Genomic DNA, 21,354 nt, shown 5'->3' with positions numbered 1-21,354 from the left:
AATATAAGATATAAATTAAATTACTATCCATACTATAAAGTGCCTACATTAAATACTTGTGTATTTTTTGGATACATTTTAGTTCTATTTTCTTCTGCCACCACTGCCAAAGTATACCATAGAAGATGTATTTTACGTGTTTAATGATTAAATATTATGCAATAATATGCATTTTATTCAAAATATGTAGAAATATACAAAATAAAATAACCACTATTTGCTTCAACATGACGTGATTTGTGGATATTTATAACAGAGGCATTAATCAGAAGTTTCAAATAAACATGTCGATGCATAAAATTCCTAGACCCACAGATAATAAATATTCCGTTCGAAAAATTGGTTTTTATGAATCAAATACCCTCAGAGAAATGTTTTGCTTAGGAATTAGAAATTTATAATGTAGAATCATAATTATCAGAATCATATTTTATAATTTAGAAAATGTTTATGGTCAAAACATTTATTGCTTCACTCAGAGCCTAAAATAGTAATAAAAATATAGTTAATTTATACAAAATATTTTGCTATGGAATCTAATTATCTAAAATAATATTTCCAAAAACGTAAGACTCTTACCAAAAATTAGTGTCAACCTTGAAAAGAATTACCAATATTATATTTTATTGGAGCAAATATCAATAAAAATTAAAAAGCATAAACAATTTTAAAACGAATTCATAAAATATAATGTTAAAATATGTGTAGGTAGTAACTAGTAGTTACCTATACCATTTAACGCAAGAATTAATTAAGTTTTTGGTTAAAAATAAAAATCAATATGTACGGGTATGTGTGTGATTGTGTGAAAGTATATAATATATTATAAAGGCAGGTACATATTATACACTAAACATAATACTGTTATTCGATACTTTGAACCATATACACTATACATATGTATATCAATTTAACATAAAAAAACTAATAACATGGACACGCTTTTTAACTTTTTAAAATATCGCCTGTGATGGAGTGGTTTGGTTTGAAAGCATATAATGCCAATATATAGTGGAATGTTCATCCAATGTGGGCGTAAAACATAGATGGATGGGTGGATGATTACCCATGTAACTCTGCGTGTTTATATTTATTATATATTATTCAGTTAGGATTTATAAAAATCGGCGGGTATTAGGCTTATTAAGTTGCTCATAAAAAACCTTATCCAAACCATCTCTGTTCCTCTTTAGGACCTTCGTTAATGGCCGACCTTATAATGGGTAAAAGCAATAAAACACTTTTAGCATCCTTACTTACGAGCATTATAAATCTGAACAATAATAATAATTTAAAACATTTTTTTTTTTTTTTTATCAATAATGACTTGTGTTTAAATTTTACCGAATTTCTAGAAACAAAATCTTAAACACAGTTCATTCTATAAGTAGATAACCCCTTCATCTTAATTGTCCAAACTTGCTGTAATCTGCTGAGATATTAGAGATGGGCTGACAATAATCGATTCTAATGAAAATGCAATAGAAAAACCAATCGAAAATTCTATCGTATTAAGTGTATTAAACCTTAACAGGTTTGGAATTAGATACATGACAAGTAAAACCTCGCACTAAAGTTAATAATTACCTATGTAGGATAGCACACACGACACACAATTATTACATTAGTTCGATTTTATCAATCAACCGGTGGATTATAAAAAAACTATTATTCACTAAGGATACGAATGTGTATGCTTTAACTTTAATTATATACATTTTATAGAATTATAATATATATTGGTTTGTTCTACGAAAACACTTCAGTATACTATTAGGTTTTATGTACGACTTATTACATAGAAGTTTATTACCGCACAATAAAGTATACTCAAGTTTGAGAGCAGTTGTAATAAATATAATTTATGACATAATATGTAAGTATTTGTAAGTAATTGAGAGTATTTACTATATATTCAATATATATTTTATTGTGTAGCTTAAGATAGTGTTGTTTATTTGTATAACTGTTAAAAATAAAAATAAGTTTCCTGATTATAACGAATTGAAAATGTTTACATAGCATAAAGATTTATAGACTAAAAGTAGTGAAATTTAAGTTAAATATTTAGTGTTTCACTAGGTATATTAAAGTAAAAACAGGCAATATTCCGAATAGTTAAAATAGCAGCGAAAAATATTGAAACATTAATAATAACAAATTCCCATGTCTTACAGTCTAATTCTCATATGACAGGTTAGATTAAGAATGATTAAAATAAACATTTAAGGTTTTTAAACATTTTCTATAATTAGATGTTGATGGATTGGATCTTTTAAATATATACTTGCAAGTTTCTCAAATCAGCGATCAACAGTGATAATATTAAACTTGCCACACAATTATTTAATACTATTTAATAATATTTCTATCCTATATAAATAATATTATGAAAATTATATTGTGACAAAAATAGTTGCTTTCAATTTCAAAACATGAAAAAATATTTTAAAGTTTTCAATTAACGACTTTATTTCAACGTTTAAAATTTTTCAATTTGCTGATAATAGTCCATTAGTTTTAAATGATTTTTTTTTTTAATATAATATTTTTAATTTTTATAAATAAATTATTAAAGTTTTGTATTTTATACTAGATTTAATATTTCAATACTTACTGGAAAAATTTACTTTAGATTGTTTTGACAAATATTTTTTGCACAGTTATTGTACAATATAATATGGGTTAATAAAATTGATTGGGTAATGACTATTTTTAATTTCATACAGAAATAAATGATTATTGTAGTTACTGCAATTATGGGGGACGAAGTGGCCGAGTGGATTAAGGCGTTGGTTGTGACGCACACCATCGCCGGTTCAAACTAGTCCACGGGTGGCATTTTTCTTCGAGTATACACGGTGTTTGGAGAGAGAGGCCGCCATCCCCTACCCGGGCATGGGAGATACCCACAGGTGCCCACTTAAAAATTCTGCCAAAACAAACACACACGTGTTCAAAACCTACAGTTCCCTCCCTAACAGTTCCACAGGCTAATGACCTGAGTTGTTTATCAATAGTTTCTCTGCACATAACCTAAAATAAGATGGTTGGAGGCACTTTTTACTCTTTATTAAAGTAGGTATGCTAAATTAATAAATAATGTGGAGTGCAATACCACTTTTCTAAACTCATTGATATTCTGAATACGGTCTAAGTCGTTTTAAATTGTTTAAAATAAATATTAGGTAGGTAGGTAGGTACTACTTTATTATTTCTAAAATAATATTTAAAAAATATACATTATTTGTACTAATAAATTCTACAATATTGTACGTTCTTCAAGGTTTCTAGATGATATTTATAATCTACTATCTTACTAAAGCCCAGAAACACGTACGGTAAAATTATTTGTTCATTTATTATTTAAAATACCACGTCTTATAAATAGCAGTTGTGGATATTTTAACTGAAAATAGGTCTTTAATGTTTTAATGAAATTACATAACTGAAACATCTATCATTTTCAACTTTGTCCAATAATAAACACTAGTAGGTGTATTTACTATGTACAGGAATGAAGGATAAAATAAATAATGAAAAGTTTTTATTCGAAATACTATGAAACCTGCTCAATAAATGAACAAGTCAAAAGTTAAAACCATTTTATTTTATGCTTGACATATTGTCGATAAGACGTCTTTAATTTTAATGTCATAATGCCATCCTATCATTGTATGGAATAGACAGTATCGAATTACTTTACAATTCCCGTTTGCTACTGTCAAAATATATTTACACGTCGGTCAACATGTGTTGTTGCCAATATTACAGACAAACATATAAGATATTATTATACATTTATAATATATTATGGGCACTCATTAAAATTAAATTTTTAAATTTTGTATTCTACCAGTTATTCTTATTCGACACGTACCGTATTAATTGAACATCATATCACATGAATAATTAATATTTAAATTCTAGTCGATAGATTTGATTGAAGTCTGATAATAATAAATAATGATGAATGTGGAGTTTATTAAATAGAGATTTAGTAGTACAGACTTACACTCGTATTTTAATTCTTGAGTGAAGATGTATTATTATTTAAATAGAAAATGATATCAGCTTATATAGCTACTTATAATATAGTGAGTGTAATCGTATTGTTAAAGGCAATACGTAGGCACTTAAATAATTTAATGATAATTTTGTGCCTGCAGGTCGTCAACGGAACACGATGATAATAATTTCTATAGACAGAGTCAACCTTTCAAGTACAATATCAACTGGAAATCAATACACCGGTGTCAATTAGTCTTTATTGCATAATATAAAGCTAGTCAGATTACCTTTAAGCCCGAAGGAGAAACTGTCATAATAGTTTTTACAGTCGTAAAAGAGATGAATGCAGAGTATGGTTTTACTGTTAAAAAATGGTTTTTACTTTAACCTATACTGCGACGGTACTTATAATACATAATAATATTATGCTGCAGATTATGTCAGCATATAAATAATGTAAAATATATACTTACAAACATTCATTTAAAGTATTATTTTATACTATGATGCCCCACTCCGATATTAAATTCCTGTCTACGGCGACACTGTAGTTATGCTAGTGAGTAAAATACGGACGGTTGATCGTCGCTCTAAGAACCGTGGCTAATCCATAACACTTCCCACGTGGACCGTCGGTGGTGACAGTTTCACGTCGAGGAAGTCTCCCCCCACCCCGCGACCAGTAACCCACGGATCCGTAAAATGCAGACGAACTGCAACCGGAGAATGCACACTCACCTATGGAAGCGTCGTAAATGTGCAGTGACTCGGATGTCATGAACTGACACACCAGCGACGTCTTGCCGACGCCCGTGGCACCCAACATGGCTATGCGGAACGGCTGAGTGATGCCTGGACAGCTGGCGCAGCTGGACTCTCTGGAAGACGCCAACGACGTGCCGGCACTGGTCCTAGCCGAACCCGGGTAGGAGCCGCCACCTACACCTATACCGCCAGCGCCACCGCAGCCGACGCCGATCACAGTGTAGTTGGAGGCCGTCAAGTGTTCCGTGCTGAAAAAAACAGAACGGATTATAATAATTTTATGATTTTACCGTCACGGGGTGATAATATATTTTATGTTGTCCAAGACAATAACCATCTGGCGCGACTATAATAATAAGTTATAGCTCCGTACTATATTATAATATATCGTAGTACTCGGAATATTACATTTTTAAATGTATAATAATAATATTATACTGATATAGAAATATAGAGAAAAACACTGCCGGGTAGTATTATAAGATTCGGTTGTAAAATCATATTTGTGAATTTAATAAAAGTGAGTGGTTAGTTATTTTTGAAAAAAAAAAATATAATAGGTTTCGTTCTATTTCAATATACTTTATTTAGTTTATGATTGTTGTGGGCGAATGGACGTCTAGATAGTAATGCGTATCCAAACGTAGCTGTGGTAGTGTCATATTCGAACGTAATACAATTGGCGATGTCAGATTATATCACCGTAAGAGAACTTTTTTTTACAATGGTGGAAAGTTCATAGAGTAATTACTTTTCACTATAATAGTTATATAAAAATAATAGTAATAATATCAGACAACTTTTAAAAAATGACGCAATTTATAGTGTTAAATGCTAATCGAAATTCAAAATTTATAACCAAGTAAATATGTGTCAGTAATTAATCATTAATGTAATAATTAAACTTGCAATGTTGAAACGATGAATCGAAAATTAGTTAGAAAACGATTTCTAACTCTGATTTCTAGCGATTTTATATGTTTTATAACAGTATTTTGTTGTGTAAAAATGTATATTATATTTTCATATCAACCTACTTACGTGGCACCTTGTTTTAAATTTTTGATCCTTAGCTATAAAAGTTGAACACTTTATACATGTTTAACTGCAGAATAATTATAAAATTTTAAATTTGATAAATTTTGTCAAAATTTGAACTTTAAATGCTTATAAAAAAAATTGTGCAGATGTAATTTTAATATTTTTCAACTGCTATTATAACAATATATCTGATATCAGGAACCATACATTAAATTTTCACGATTTTTTACCTAACAAATACAATTTTATTGATATTTATAGAAAAAAAAACTAAAAGAATTTAAAACTGACAATGTCCGTAAACAGTTCAGTTAAAGAGTCGAAATATTTTCAAAATGTTATGATGTGTAGAAAATGAAAATATAAACATTCAGTAAAATGTTCATGTATTTACAGTTATTCGTTTTTGAATAACAATAAAATAACAAAATCACTACATGAGAAATCGAGTAAAATGATTAACTTCAAAAGCTCATAAAAATTTAAATTGATTAGCTTGTAGACATTTTTTTTTTTTTTTATAAAGGTAGATAAACTTATGAATACCTAATCTTGTATTACATTTTAAAATCTTAGATTTAAAAATATGTCTCCATCAAATCACAAAAACTCCTTTCTATGTTTCAAAGACCTCTCCATTCCAACAATAAAAGAAGTAGCCAAAAATGTCTATAAATGCTTTCACTCTAATCTATCCAACCATCGCAACACACTTGTTTCAAATTTATCTGTCCTTAACATCCCTGGTGATCCCAGCAGGCGCTTGAAACGTAAATGGTGCCGGGATCTTCTAAACGATTAAACAATTAAATCTGTCAAGAAGTTCCATCACTGGATGGATTCTTCTCTCAAGCCTCCAACCCATCAACTCCCAGAGCGCTTGTACTCATTGTAAAAAAAAATAAATTTACAGATTGTATAATAATAAAAAGAGATTTAAAAATAAATTTATTTATAAATTTTCAACTCTAAATAATTTGCTAATTTTCGTGATTTGTCTGTGTTTTGTCAAAATTTGAACTTTAAATACTTATAAAAAAAACTGTTACAAAGGATTTTTAATATTTTTCAAATGTCATTGTAACATTATTGTATTACATTTTCAAGCTTTTCCAGCCAACAAATAAAGTTTTATTGACATTCATTAAAAAAAGACTAGTAAAATTGGAAACTGAAAATGTTCCTAAACAGTTCAAAACAAATCAAAATATTTTGAAAATTTTTTCGTGTATTAAAAATGCAAATATAAACAATCAGTGAAAATTTCATATATATACGTTCATTTGTTTTAGAGTTACACCAAAAACCAAAATTAATTTTGTGTAAAAATTCCCGTTTTTCATTAATTTTTATGTTGTCTTTCCCGTTAATTCTGAAAAATATTGGGAATTTTTAAAATTTGACCTCCCGAATGCACCAACTAGATTCACTTTCCCGTCGAACAAGATACTGTTGAAGAAAATCAAAATAGTTTTACTGCCCCAAACCGTGATGACAGACACAAAAATAAAAAAAGTGGGTAAGAGGATGTCGCTCTGCTGTACTGTATGTTACAAGTAGGTCACTGTAATGGATTGTGTTAAATTTGAATTCAACGATATAACATAATTGTATAAGAAAAACGATTTTTAGCGAAAACGGTCAGTCAGCCTATGATATTACTAAGTATATTTGATGATATTAAGGTGAATAAACTAATTTATATAATATAACCTTTTTACGTGTAATTCTGTTTTAAATTGTCATTTCTTATTTATAAACGTAGAACACTATCATACATTTTTAACTACAAAATAATTATTAAATTTCAAATGTGATGAAATTTGTCGAAATTCGAAATTTGAATTTTAAATGCTTATAATAAAAATTATACCTATATATTTTTAATATTTTTCAATTGCTATTGTAACAATATATCAGGAGCCTTATTACTGTTGAAGAAAATCAAAACAGTTTTACTGCTCCAAACCGTGATGACAGACACAAAAAAAAAACACCCATCATTGTAAAATCAATATATTCATCGTTCCACTGAGAATCTAAAAGGTTGGGTTGCAGGTAGCTTGAAACCCACTGGCCGCCGTATAGGTATTAGGTATTAGGTATTAGGTATACAATTTACACGTTTATTTTAATTTCTAATAATAACTGATTATTTATTAACTTTATCGAACTAAATTTAAGCCTATGGCACTTCCCATGAATGTAGCTTTCTATCGGTGAAAGAATTTCTAAAATCGGTCCAGTAGTTTTTGAGTTTATTCGTTACAAACAAACAAATCTTTCTTCTTTATATAATAGTATAGATATAGATATAGAGTATAGATATGATATAGATATAGCTTATGTATGTTGTTTGTTTTTGCATATTGTTATGTTAATTTGTTGATTTATAATAACTTCATACAAAGTGAAATATTAATTTGAATACAGAAAGGTTTTTCTATGTTTAGTTTAGGTACATTACTGTACACGTGCATGTAACTCATTATCTTGCTTTTATCCAGTTATACATCATGTTTAAGCGTAAAAACATTGTACCAATACGTATTATATTTCTTTGCATGGTCTGTGGTAAACAACTTAAATTAATTATTAATGTATGTTAAAATAAAATATAATATTATGTAGCCTTATAAGACATTTGCTTATTATAATATTATTATATTACAAATAAGGTACTGAATTATTTAATATTTTGTTATTCCTTGTTAGGTATGAACCAAATTAATGGAAAGTTGTTTGGAAATATGATAAATCTAAAATAAGAGTATTTACTTTTAAATATAGTAGGTAATTCCATAAAATTGTTCAGATTAATGATATTACTTTTTGATATAAAAAATTTGAATTTAAAATGATTGCCTTTCATTTTTTTAATGAATTTGCTAATTGGATTTTTTTTTAGCTTTATTGTATATAAATGGGATATGTTTTTAAAACCTGATTATTTTGTAAAAAAATATTGTATTTATTCGGTTTTTAATATTAATGTATTTTTTTTTATTTGTATAGAATCAATTAAAGTAAAAAATAATTAAATATTTTTAATTATTATGACTCATATGACCAAGCCACTCTCTGGCCTGTTAAAATAATTGAAGGATTTTTATTATTTTGTATTGTATCAAGACGTTTGTGTAATAGCTTGATATGTTTAGATTAAAAAGATAAATATTTTTAATCTACAAATTGAAAAACCATATTATTGAACAAATATGTATTTTAATATTTTAATGTTTGTTTGGTTTGTGGTAATTTTCACGGACTTAATTGTACTTATTATTGAGAAGTACCTACACTATATTTATCAAAAGTGTGTAGAATAGTAGCACATAATTAATATGTACGCTGCGGAAAATGCGTTTGGGAATCATTGTTCAAGATGATCTACATGAAGCTTAATGTCGTATCAACTTTTAAAATATTAACTTCTGAATTATTCTGAATTATTGTGTTTATTTTTTATATGCACCACAATGTGTTGAAAAGTGTAGAAATTCATCGGTTAAGCGATTGGCGATTGATATAAAATATCTACAACAGTTGTATTATTTTATATTGAATTTTATATTGTATGTATGTATGTATGTATGTATGTATGTATGTATGTATGTATGTATGTATGTATGTATGTATGTATGTATGTATGTATAATGCATAATATATTATATAATACATGTAATTAAGAAGATACTTTAACAACTCGAAATATCAGATCATTAAATACAATTAATATAATATATATATATATATATATTTTATGAATTATTTAATTAAAATTGGTTTGCGTTTGTACCGACTGCGATGGCAATACAAATATTATAACCATCTCCCAGTCTCAGGAAGTATTGTAATGAATAGCTCTAAATTACACTTGACTATTAAGTTAAGACAAGCGTTTTGTAATTAAATCAGTTTTATTGTCCTATATTTCCAATTCAAATAGGTGGAAAAGAGAAGGCATATTTTATTCTACACCTGCCAAAGCTGTACTTTCGTCTTTCACGTATATTAAAAATACTTAAATTATAAAATTTTGTAAGGATAATATAATAACATTATGTTTAATTTATGAGTATAAATTAATAATAACAGAAATCTTTTAAAAATAATATTTATTTAAATATTACGATTTATGACTATCATGACGTAACATATTAAATGTTAACTAAACGTAAAATGATAGAGCAACCTTGTTTACTTAAAGTGTATCAATGTTCTTAAATGTGAATGTTTTAAGTATTTTTTTAAAAAGAAAGTCAATTTTTAAAATATTTAAATGTTCTTAGCTCTTTCAAAAGTTTAAAGTTTAACTGACTTTATTTAAAAAAATTAAACGTTGGTGTATGAGTTAATTTTTTATTTTAAAAAATAATTGCAACAATTATAATAAAATCACATAGGTAGAAAAAAGTAAGAGCCACATTGTATGAGAACAAAATTTGAATTTAATGCATTTTGTTTTTTAAGAAATAATTTATTAAAAACAAGATATAACAATGATATAGGCACCTCGGCTTGACCATACAGTTATACATACTCGTAGCGTACTTATAATACATATTGCAAACCAGTTTACCTGAATATTCGAAAATTATCCAAACGTTATAAGTACCATATTTTTATGATTTCAATATTCAGCCCATGAGCTTAACTTCTAACACAAAATGTGCAACTAAAATAGTGGTATCCGATGTATAGTGTTCTAATTTTTAAAATTTTATATCGTATCTATTTATTAAAAAATCGTCGCACGAGTGTATGATGACTTTTTATTAAAGTTATAGGCGTTGTGTTAAAGGACTGTTGGGTATTAAAATATTGAACAGTTGAAAACTTAGATAGATCAGCCCCGTAACTTTAAATTATTAAATTTAACCAGACATGAGACAGTTGCACAATGAAAGGTATTCTCATTTCAAACGAAGTTAGCTCAGTGAAGTACTTAGGAATATACCGAAACGAAAAATTAACTCGGAAAATCCACATTAACAAAAAGCTTATAAACTCCTATGTCCCGCATTAAATCACGGCTAAATCCATCAGATGAAATGTTTTCTGCTGTGATATACGTCAATAACAGGACGAAGCTTTTAAGCCAACTTAACCAAACTACACATGAACAGCGTGGGCTGCGCTGCGTCAAAAAATCAATTAATACAGTTTCACGACAGACTGAAAACCAAAGAATCTCTCTAGTTCAAAATAAGCGAATAAACTTCCAAACCAGAATTATTAATACCACTCCTACCTCATGATAATATTTTCTTGGAAGACCTTGAAGATCAACCGAACCACTAATAAATAAGATATATTTCATCGTATAAATGCATCAAGCTTATTGCTTATACTTTACTGTCACAATGAATTAAAAATTAATAATAAAAAAACATTTCAAACGCATTGCACCAGAGTTAAAGATGTTGTGGAATTACAGTGATTTGGTCACAACGTGGTTACGTAGCCGTCGTGTAATAAAAACAGACGTCACTAAATTATACAGCAAGTCCAATCGATATAAAATTACAAATAACCCCCTGTTGGAGCAATTAACTCATAAAAGATAAGGTCCAATGGTTTTAATGTAATCAAATATCTATACAAAATGACGACCACATAGGTTTTGACCATACCGTATACGTTATAAATAATAGTTTTTTTTGGAATTTAAATTATAGTCTGTGATACTTCTACGAATCGATCAAGCTGTTTTATGGTGAAATATTTTACTGAATCATTATCATTGCATCTCTGTAGCTTTCGTAATTCACATGTAATTTTAACATTGTTTTGACAAACCAAATTGTATAAAAAATATACTATAGGTACAGTGGTTATCCCTTAAAAATGTGATATTTATGTTCTTGAAATATAATATTTACGTATTTAAAACTGAAATAGCTATCCATTAGCAATATTTAAGTGAAGCTATATTATTATTATATTATGTTTGCAAGGTCTGATACATTTGCATACCTTATTTTTTTAATGAATAATATAGTAAATAATAATAAATAATATTAATAATAATTAATAATATCCAACATTGATAGATGTCAGAGGATTGTTTGATAATTTTAAATCGTATGTACACTTTATATAGCTATACAATACTTATAACATTTTTATTTTTAATTGGCCAGCCAACATATTATATATAATACAATGAAGTGTATTCGTTTATAATTTTAGATATTAAGTAGTATTTAAAACAGTAAAACATACTTATAAAATACATATTATATTTATAAAAGTAAACAGGCTGTTTCAATTTTATTTGAAAACTTAAATGACTAAAAAATATATTTGGGAGAGAGCCATATAATGGAGATGTTGGCTAAGGGCGACTGACCTGACATAGTTGGGAGTGATGGGTGAAAAATAGGAAGAAAAGGAAGTAATGACTTAAACATTTTAAATGTAATAAATTAAGTGTTTGAGGAAATCAAGACAAATGTGACACATATAAAACAGCAGTCTGTTATCTGAGACGTGTGTAAAATGTGCTTGCTGTATAAACTGATCTCAGAAAAGCATACTATTTCATTATTATAATGCGATCGCATACTCAAACCAAATAATAATTTTTAAATAAATTTATTGAAAAAATACTACCTAGTACCTACTAACATTTTTCAAGAAATAAATGTATTAAGGTTGGTATAAATTTGCACTGACTACATAAATAAAATATGTTCATGAGCAGAGGCAAATAGACACATTTTTGTAATTGGGAAAATGTTTGACTGGAAACACATGGAAATTGTATAATTACACAACATGCAAAGCTTCACTCGCTGACGACAAATATTATTATTTCACGTAGACATTCTTTACCAGACTTAGAAGAAATACTATTTATCACGGTGTGAAAAACAATATTTAGATTTTTGGAAAATTAATTTTACTATACCAAGTTGAGCTATGGTGAACATTTTGACAGATCAAACTTGAATTTTTTAATGCCATTCATAAAAAAAAAACAACAAACGTAGTGAATCTTGGCCTTGAGGCTACCGACAGTTTGAGGAAATCCCCATATCCCCATTAGCCTATCTATCCATGTATATCGAAAATATTGTGGTTTAGCTTAAATTTGATTCAATTTATTTTACCTAGAATTGCTGGATGCAACACTGTTGTTGGATTTTGATCTCCGACTTTTTAGTGAGTCTCCTCGGTTGATGATCCCTTTTCCAGAGATTGAAAACTGTCGGATTCGATAATATTCTTCTTCAACACCAGTATTTGGCATACTAGCCACTCTAGACCTCTGTTGTGGTAAGGTAAGTTGGTTGGAACGGTTTTTGGGTATGCCATTGGGTCCCAAATGCAATTGTACTGTGCTTTTGCTGCCAGGCGTCCGAACACTCTGTGATCGGCTATGGTGAGGACTCCCATACCTATGAAATACAATTAAAATGCTTTAAGTACATGGAACTAAATTAGAATCAATCAATGCAACTTTAGGTACACGCTAAAGATACAATATAGACTTCTCATCGTTTAAATTTTTAATTTAAACACCAAATATTTGAACAAGTTTTACCACAAGATTTATAATACGTTTGTTTATTGGAAAAAAGCTGAGCGTAAAGCCACATTATTTTTTTCATGAGCGGTTGAAGTTCAAATGTTGACGACATTGGATATTCAAACGTAAGATAACGATTTCTCCTCAAATGACTTTTGTTAGTTCGTTGTAATTGAAAACCCATTAATAAAATAAGTTGAATAAACCTAATCAATAATATTAGTTATTGTAAGTTGATCGTTGAATATAATGACTGTAATAATGTATAATGTATGTACATAATTGTTATACATTTCCATACATTCATATATCATCTATAAATATTAGCCATATATTTATGTGTAAATATGTACGAAAATGACCTAATCTATTTATGAATAAAATGTATATTGACGTTTTAGGTTGAAAATTTAAAGAACATTTTAAATGTATTAAAATTAAACACCTACAACGAGACTTTTAGATGTTCAATACTCAGTTTCTATATACCATTTCGGTAGTACAACATCTTCGTCTTATATATCTCGTCTAAATTTCAATTTATAAAACGTTATTATTTTAGTGTTCTATTGATATGTAGTATTTTTTTTAAACTCAAATTGTATTAAGTTTACATCTTAAAACTATACAGATTGGATATCAATTCGATATACATTGTTTGATTTTACCGTAGATTCGGCTTTTTTCATTCGATTTTATGATTTTCTCATAAATAGTAATGGAAGTTTGCAATTTTGACACAGACAAAATACAATTTAAATCTAATTTCCGATCAATTTTCTACATGGCACAGAGCACTTTTAAAGCACTAATACTCTAAAACGTGGTTAGTGAGAAATAAAAATATACAACCATTGTCATTGGAAAACCATTAGGCTTTATCGCATAGCTGTAATAGAATCCAAAAATGGGTTCTATAATATTTACTAATATATTACTTATATAGATGATAAATAAATTAAACGATAAACCACCGAGTAGTTGATTTAATACATTTAAAGTTATGTTGTTATCTAAAAATCTGTCAACAGTAAGTTGTAGATCAATAAAGAGTTGATTTACTACGTATACATAACATTACCTACACGTCATGTTTTCAATTGTTGTGCTGAAAAAAATGTGTATTTTCGTATTTTAGTATGGTAATATAATTATGTTTTTATTTAATCACCATGTTTGGAACGTAAAATATTATTTAGGTATAAATTTAAGTACTTCGTATTTATTTTAGTACATTAATTCTGTAAACATTTAAAAAAACAAAAAAAAAATTCAGTAAATCATAAATAATATAGGTAATGCCATTATTAACATTTACTCAAACATTCACGATTTCATTATTTCAAAGTATGAAATTTAAACTAACTGTAATGACGAAAGGTAAATACAAGTATATAAATGACATGGTATTTTTCAAGCGTTAAACTGGAGTTCTAGTGTATATTGTATGACAATAATTACGTAAAATATATTTTTATTTTATTTAATTTTAACCAACACTCAATGTGAGTCCATATTATTATATCATACCATTAGGGTATAATATATATACTGTATTGCGTGTTTATAAAAATGTCGTATTTTATATTATTTTATTTTACGTTTGATAACTCAATTTAATTTTTCACCAAACATAAATATTATATCTGTTAGAAAAACTATTCCGTTTCATTTTTCTCAACTATTTTAAAGTGATAATAATATACTGTATCTATATTCGTTTCGATTATAGCTTTAGAAATTTTGCAATGACCCTGTCGCTCTTTCTCATTGACAACTCAATCCCGTGGGAATGTCGAGCAGTCGTGAAAACGCCAAATAGGGGAAAAAAAACCTCCACAATATTGAATAACCAATAAAATTTGTTTTCAGCCGTTTTATTATACACAGTGAAGTATCCAATACGATAAAATTTGAATGATTTTTCGTAAGGAATATTTTGTCCCGAGGAAATACGTTATATCATATTTTTACAATATTGTACAATGTCGTTTGGAGATAACAATAAATCATCCATTCACACTATGCACATCTGTCGAGTACAATATTAATGTATACACTGTGTAGAGAGGCATCCAAAGGTATTGAAGAGTCATTAATATAATTGCAATTGCATATAATCGCATTTTTTTTACCAAGTATGCATATTTCATTGATCGCGATGTAAAATGGCATATAATTGTATTTTTAAACAATAAACACACTGATTAAATTTGTTAAAACGCATACTATATAGACGTATAGTACCTACATACCTACCGACCGAATTAATTAACCGGATGAGTTTCTACTGCCGTCGTTATTTATATAATATCTTATCGAAAACTCGATAAGAAATTTGATACCCCGTCAATACAACATGATTTAAATCTGATTCTTACACATTTTTCTAAAATACCAGAACTAATTACAAGTCTAGAAGCAAGTTATGGAGGAATTGTGACAGCATCTGAACTGCCTGATGTATTTTCAGAAAAAATCAAGACAAAGATTAGGTACTCGATTACTGAACAAAAATCCTGGCTATAATTCCCTAAGTATGATCGACGGTTACATTAATGGTACAAGTACTGTACTGCCCAATACAATAACGAGCACCATGGCTTCTAAGTTTAAATACTGTCCTGTGACGTCCTGTGATGTTGAACGGTCATTTTCTGCATTTAAACTTATTTTGGATGACAAGCGCCATAGTTTTACAATAGACCATTTGGAGCAACATCTAGTAATATACTGCTACGAGAACTACAGTTCTAAATAATTATACATAAATGTAATATAATAAATAATAATTATTAATTATAAATTATAATAATTTTTTTTTTGTTAATAAATTTCATCATCATAGTTTTTTTATATTGTTTTTAAATTTAATTCGTAGTGCATATTTTAACATAGTCTATGCATATTTCTGTATTTTATGCTGCATATTTGCATGCATATAATAGAGTATTTTCATTGCATATAATCCGCCGTCTAGTCATTAATGTAAAAAAATAGATTATGTCACACTTTATTGATTTACCCAATACATCTTAGTGCAGCTGACTATTAGGCTATTAGATATTTTTTTTTTTAGGCACCTATTATAATGAAGGTTTGAAGTGTTACTGATGACCAATGGGTGGATTCAAGTCTTTCTTGACTGTAAAATTGTAAATTTATTGATCCAATATTTTTATTGTATGTGACGTATGCATATATTATATGATATTAAACATACATTTTCTTGATTAAAAATAAAAATAAAATGTATATAAATAATTGTAAAGCTCACCTATTTACTTTGTAATTTTACTGACCTTATACTAGAATTTAAAATATAGGAATTCATAGGTAGTTCTATATCATTAAAGCTTTTTCATTAAATTACAAAATAATAATATAATATTAATATCGCTACGCTTTTTTCTATAATATTATACTTCGATGGTTTCTATAACACACATTAATCTACTTCCAAATAGTTTTTTTTTCGTGCTACATATATTTTACGGGCGTTAGTTACTCAAAGCTGAGTTAATAGGTCTCAGTTCATTTACTGAGTCTCACCGATTTAATGTACTGTACCCATTAACTTAACGCCTGTAAACTGGAAATGGGGAGGCGTTGATGTGTTCATTCAAACTTATCGTATTATGTTATAAAACCTCTGTTGCCATGAATATTTTGGCTTTTTGTACGTTGACGAGTGCACCCAATGACGTTCGCACGTAAAGTAATAATAAATGAAAGTGTCTCAGTGAACTATCCGAAATTTATTTATTGAGAATAATATAATATTTATAAAGCTGTCAAAGGTGTTCGTCATTTGTTCGAAAATTGGTATTTATTATTTTTTTTTGCCTAGAAACTGACGTTTTTAATATATTCGGGTGAAGTTATTTATAATATGTCACTTTGATGTCTTATTTTGAAAAAAGTGTGCATCTCGTATAAAACATATACATATTGTATTCCATACAAAACAATCAAAATGATTCAACTGATATAGTATTATAAAATGGGTATACGATATTATAATATAATATGATATTTATACTTCAAATACATTGAGATTCTAGGTGTATTATTGAGTCAAGTGTAATTGTTGTAATATTATTCCAATAACAATACCTAATACAAATATTAAGACTTACCGCCACTATATCATATTATATGTTTATATGACATAAATCATTGATCGAGATTAAACAGAATTTATAATTTTTACACACTCCTCCAACCACACACATAATCGTTACATACTATAATATTAAAATAATTGTGTGTGCGTTCATGAGAATAAAATTACTGTCAATTAATAAATGGGTCAACTATCATATTTAGGATTAATAAATACATTTTATAAACTTAGGAAATACTTAGATTTTTTTATTTAATAGTTGGACATTTTATCCAATATTAAATGTGATTTATGAATTCAGATTCATTAAAATCATTTTTTTTGAACTAATTACATTATAGTAACTAAACAAAAATTGAAATGTACAGTGTTAACATCACAAAACTCTCAATAATAAAAAAAAAATTGTTCTATATAGCTTTGTACAAAGGTCGTTTTATGATCCATAAAACGAATTTGCAACCCACCCGATGAACGTAATAATTGTGAGAAAGGGGGCTTTTACTGTTTTATTATACCAATTTCAAATGAGGAAATGCAGTGTGGTTTTCAAAGACTCGCCACATTCTACATGGTGAACTCAATTCTGAAATGATTTTCCATTACTCTATCCATTAAAATTATTGTTTTATGAAAAGGTAAAGAATATGCCATAGAATGATACATTTGGAAAATTAAACTCGTATAATTATATCCGTCTCACAGTCATATTGTTAAAAACTAACCAACTCCATACACGAATATTCAATTTTATTTTATTGTGTTTAATAATAAACTTTGGTTATACCTACGCATTTAAATTAAATTCAAATATAACTTAGTAATATGAGGTATCTTTAATATTTTAAGTGGCATTGACAATAATATCAGTCTTACCATGATGGATGATGTCATATTTTTATTTTGTATGGTTTTTATTTTCATTAAATATTTATAAGATTCAAGAGATAATCTAGTAAAAATGTAAAGTGTATCAATGAAATCATATGGGATAGTGATATAAAAAATTAAACTATGTATACAAGAATAGCGTTATAGTTGATTTTTTTAGTATTTTTTGAGAAAATGTCATACTGAATGAAATATAATAAAATGTAATATATTTTAAATATTATATTCACAATATAAGTATAAGTAATGTTAATGTACTCGTAGCTCAAAACTTTCGTTTTTTACGTTTATTTAAAAATTTAGCCAAGTAAAAATAATACGTGTTAGATATTGACTAATTATTCTATTTTTTCATAATTATTATCATATTTATATTTTTTTTTACTTGATTTTTCTTTTTTCACTTTTGTCACCTACTCAAAATTGTAACTCAATTCAGGTATATTTATTTATTATGTAAACAAATGATGTTCATATATTTTAGTATTTTACTATGTTCATTTGTATGCATATTATGATACCGTAAATGTCAGGAATCAGTAGTTCTCAGATACCTATGACTAGTCATTAAAATGTAGACATTGCTTAGAATATACATAAAATGAACAAACTGAATATTTAAAGTGGGTAATGTTTAATGTTTTTACTAGAATATTACTTAAATCACAAAAAAAACACTTGATTCTACAAAAGCGTATAACTATTATGTTACCATAATTTATATTTATTAGTTATAACTATTTACTATTCTTATAAAAATATATTGTTTTATTTATTTTCATATGGTAAAGTGTAAAACATGTTGAAACCTAACATGTCACCCATTACCATTTAAATTTAAAAAAAATTGGAAATTACATAAAATATGTATTTATATGACAGTTTTTGAAATAAAAACAATTTTTGAACTATTCGACAACAACCCCCATCCCACTTAGCCAAAAGATAGATAATTAAACTAAAAGTAATATTCAGTTTCAAGTTCAATAAATCGATTATCATTTATCACCTTAGGATGTACCGTTAATTTATGACATTGACTAAACTTATCAGTCACTTACGGAAATATAAACCGATTTACTAACAATTGCTAGTGTCCTTCACCATAACTGAAATCGCTTAGTCATTACCTACATAACTGCAATTTCCGACATTCACGGTAACATATTATTTAAACTGAAGAAAAAAAATGAATTAATGACTATATAATATCTGTTCATTTATTCGTTTTTATTCGTTTTTATGATTATTTAATTAAAAATATTGATAATATATTAAAAGTTAAAACACAAACCAAACAGATATTATATTTTTTCCTTGGTACCTACCTACCTCTTGTAATTTATGGCCGGTTTCATAGAATTTAACTTTTATATTATAAAACGTAAAATAAAATAAACTATATGATACCTATCTACTTTGTGCTCATAATTGAGTTATATTTACATAAAATTCTAGTCGTTATTATAAGAATATGCTGAACAATATTATATTATTATGTAGGTAGGTACCTACTGTATTTAGTTAGAAGGTATTGTTGGTTTTCATCAACCATGAATATTATACAACTGTAGCCAGTGTTTTTTTATGTGAGTTATTGTATTATAAAATATATTCTCAGTAATATAAAATTTGAATAGACGTATTTCTAAAATATGTTGGTATTTTTATTGAAAAAATTTTCGTTAAAATAAAGTCACAATAGTATTATAATATAGGATTGTGAAATACTCGAAGTTACTAAGAAATAAAACCATAGAAACGTGATTCTCTTTATGAGTTCATAAAGACTTTTATCTTCGATGGACTAAAAATAATTGCCAAACATTATAAGTCGAACATCATATCGTTCTATTATATTACATTGTTACAAAATTAAAATAATGTAATTTACATTTGTAATATAACTATTATGGTTCTCAGTGTTCTCGCGTTACCGTGAAAAATATTAATGTATACGGACATACAGTATGTGGCACCTCTACCTAGCATAATATATTATATAATAAATCATAAAAATAATTCAAAATTCTTTTACAACATGAAGAGTTAAAAAATATAAGTAAGTATTTTATAGTAAAATATATCATTAATAAAATTATGTAAAAACCTAAGACTATTATTGTAAGCATATTGCATATACAAAGGGTACCTCCGCTATTATTTACATTAAAATTCATTTAATATGATATATGTTATGGAAACTTACACAAAAATCAAGAACATTTGAGATAGACAATAAATTAGTAATCAGTAAAGATGAATATTGCACTATGTGTATTTAAAAACAGATAGAAATACGTAAAAATATTATACAATATAATGTCAAATTGAGAAAACAATTATACTTCTTGTGAAATTATGTCACTTCTGGAAGAATATTAACAATATGCAAAAATCCCTTAGCAATAATAATATTATAGCCTCCTAAATAATTAGTTAATAAAATATATTGGTTTAATATTGTACTAAATAAATAATTACACGAGAATTTTAAACCCGTGTTTGTGAAGAAATTTACTAATGCCGTCATTAAAAATGTTATAGGCATTTCTTATTTTTTGCCAAGTCGTAAATCATTACGCAGCACAGGATATATCATTAAAACCAAACAGTTCATTGCTCTTAGCCGTAGTTTCAATTTTGCAAAGTCACATCGTAAAATGCACGCAGCATAAAAAAAAAAAGAAAAAATGAAAAGTAGAATAAGTGGATGCACACATGTAAAATGATGCTATTATTAAATTTGACATGGAAACTTGTAAATATAGGTTATGTGCAAACCCTTCATTTTACATCAGGGTAAAGCGAGTCTTTCGTCTTTTTACGGGCGGTGGCCATAAAAAAGCTTGATTAATGATTCCCTTTTTTCTTCGCTAAAGGTTAAATGAATGGACAGTTTAGTGTGATGGAAAAAAAATAACATTATAAAAAACTACAGTTCATGACAAAGCGTGATGTTTTTTCGTGAAAATAAAAAAAA

General features: G+C 27.3%; 1 protein-coding gene across 1 annotated transcript in view; it reads right to left on the bottom strand.

Annotated features, from left to right (window-relative positions):
• Window positions 1-21,354, bottom strand: part of LOC100160125 (putative mediator of RNA polymerase II transcription subunit 26) — a 265,995-nt gene that overhangs the window by 30,400 nt on the left and 214,241 nt on the right. The window contains exons 7-8 of the mRNA XM_029486922.1: window positions 12,936-13,223; window positions 4,750-5,024 (exon numbers count right to left, since the gene is read on the bottom strand). Coding sequence (XP_029342782.1) covers window positions 4,750-5,024; window positions 12,936-13,223 — 563 coding nt within the window. The remainder of the gene's footprint in view (window positions 1-4,749; window positions 5,025-12,935; window positions 13,224-21,354) is intronic.

Source organism: Acyrthosiphon pisum, chromosome A1, assembly GCF_005508785.2.
Source record: "Acyrthosiphon pisum isolate AL4f chromosome A1, pea_aphid_22Mar2018_4r6ur, whole genome shotgun sequence".
Classification (NCBI taxonomy): Eukaryota; Metazoa; Arthropoda; class Insecta; order Hemiptera; family Aphididae; genus Acyrthosiphon; species Acyrthosiphon pisum.
Note: the sequence above shows the minus strand (reverse complement) of the source record. Positions and strands in the feature narration are given on the sequence as shown.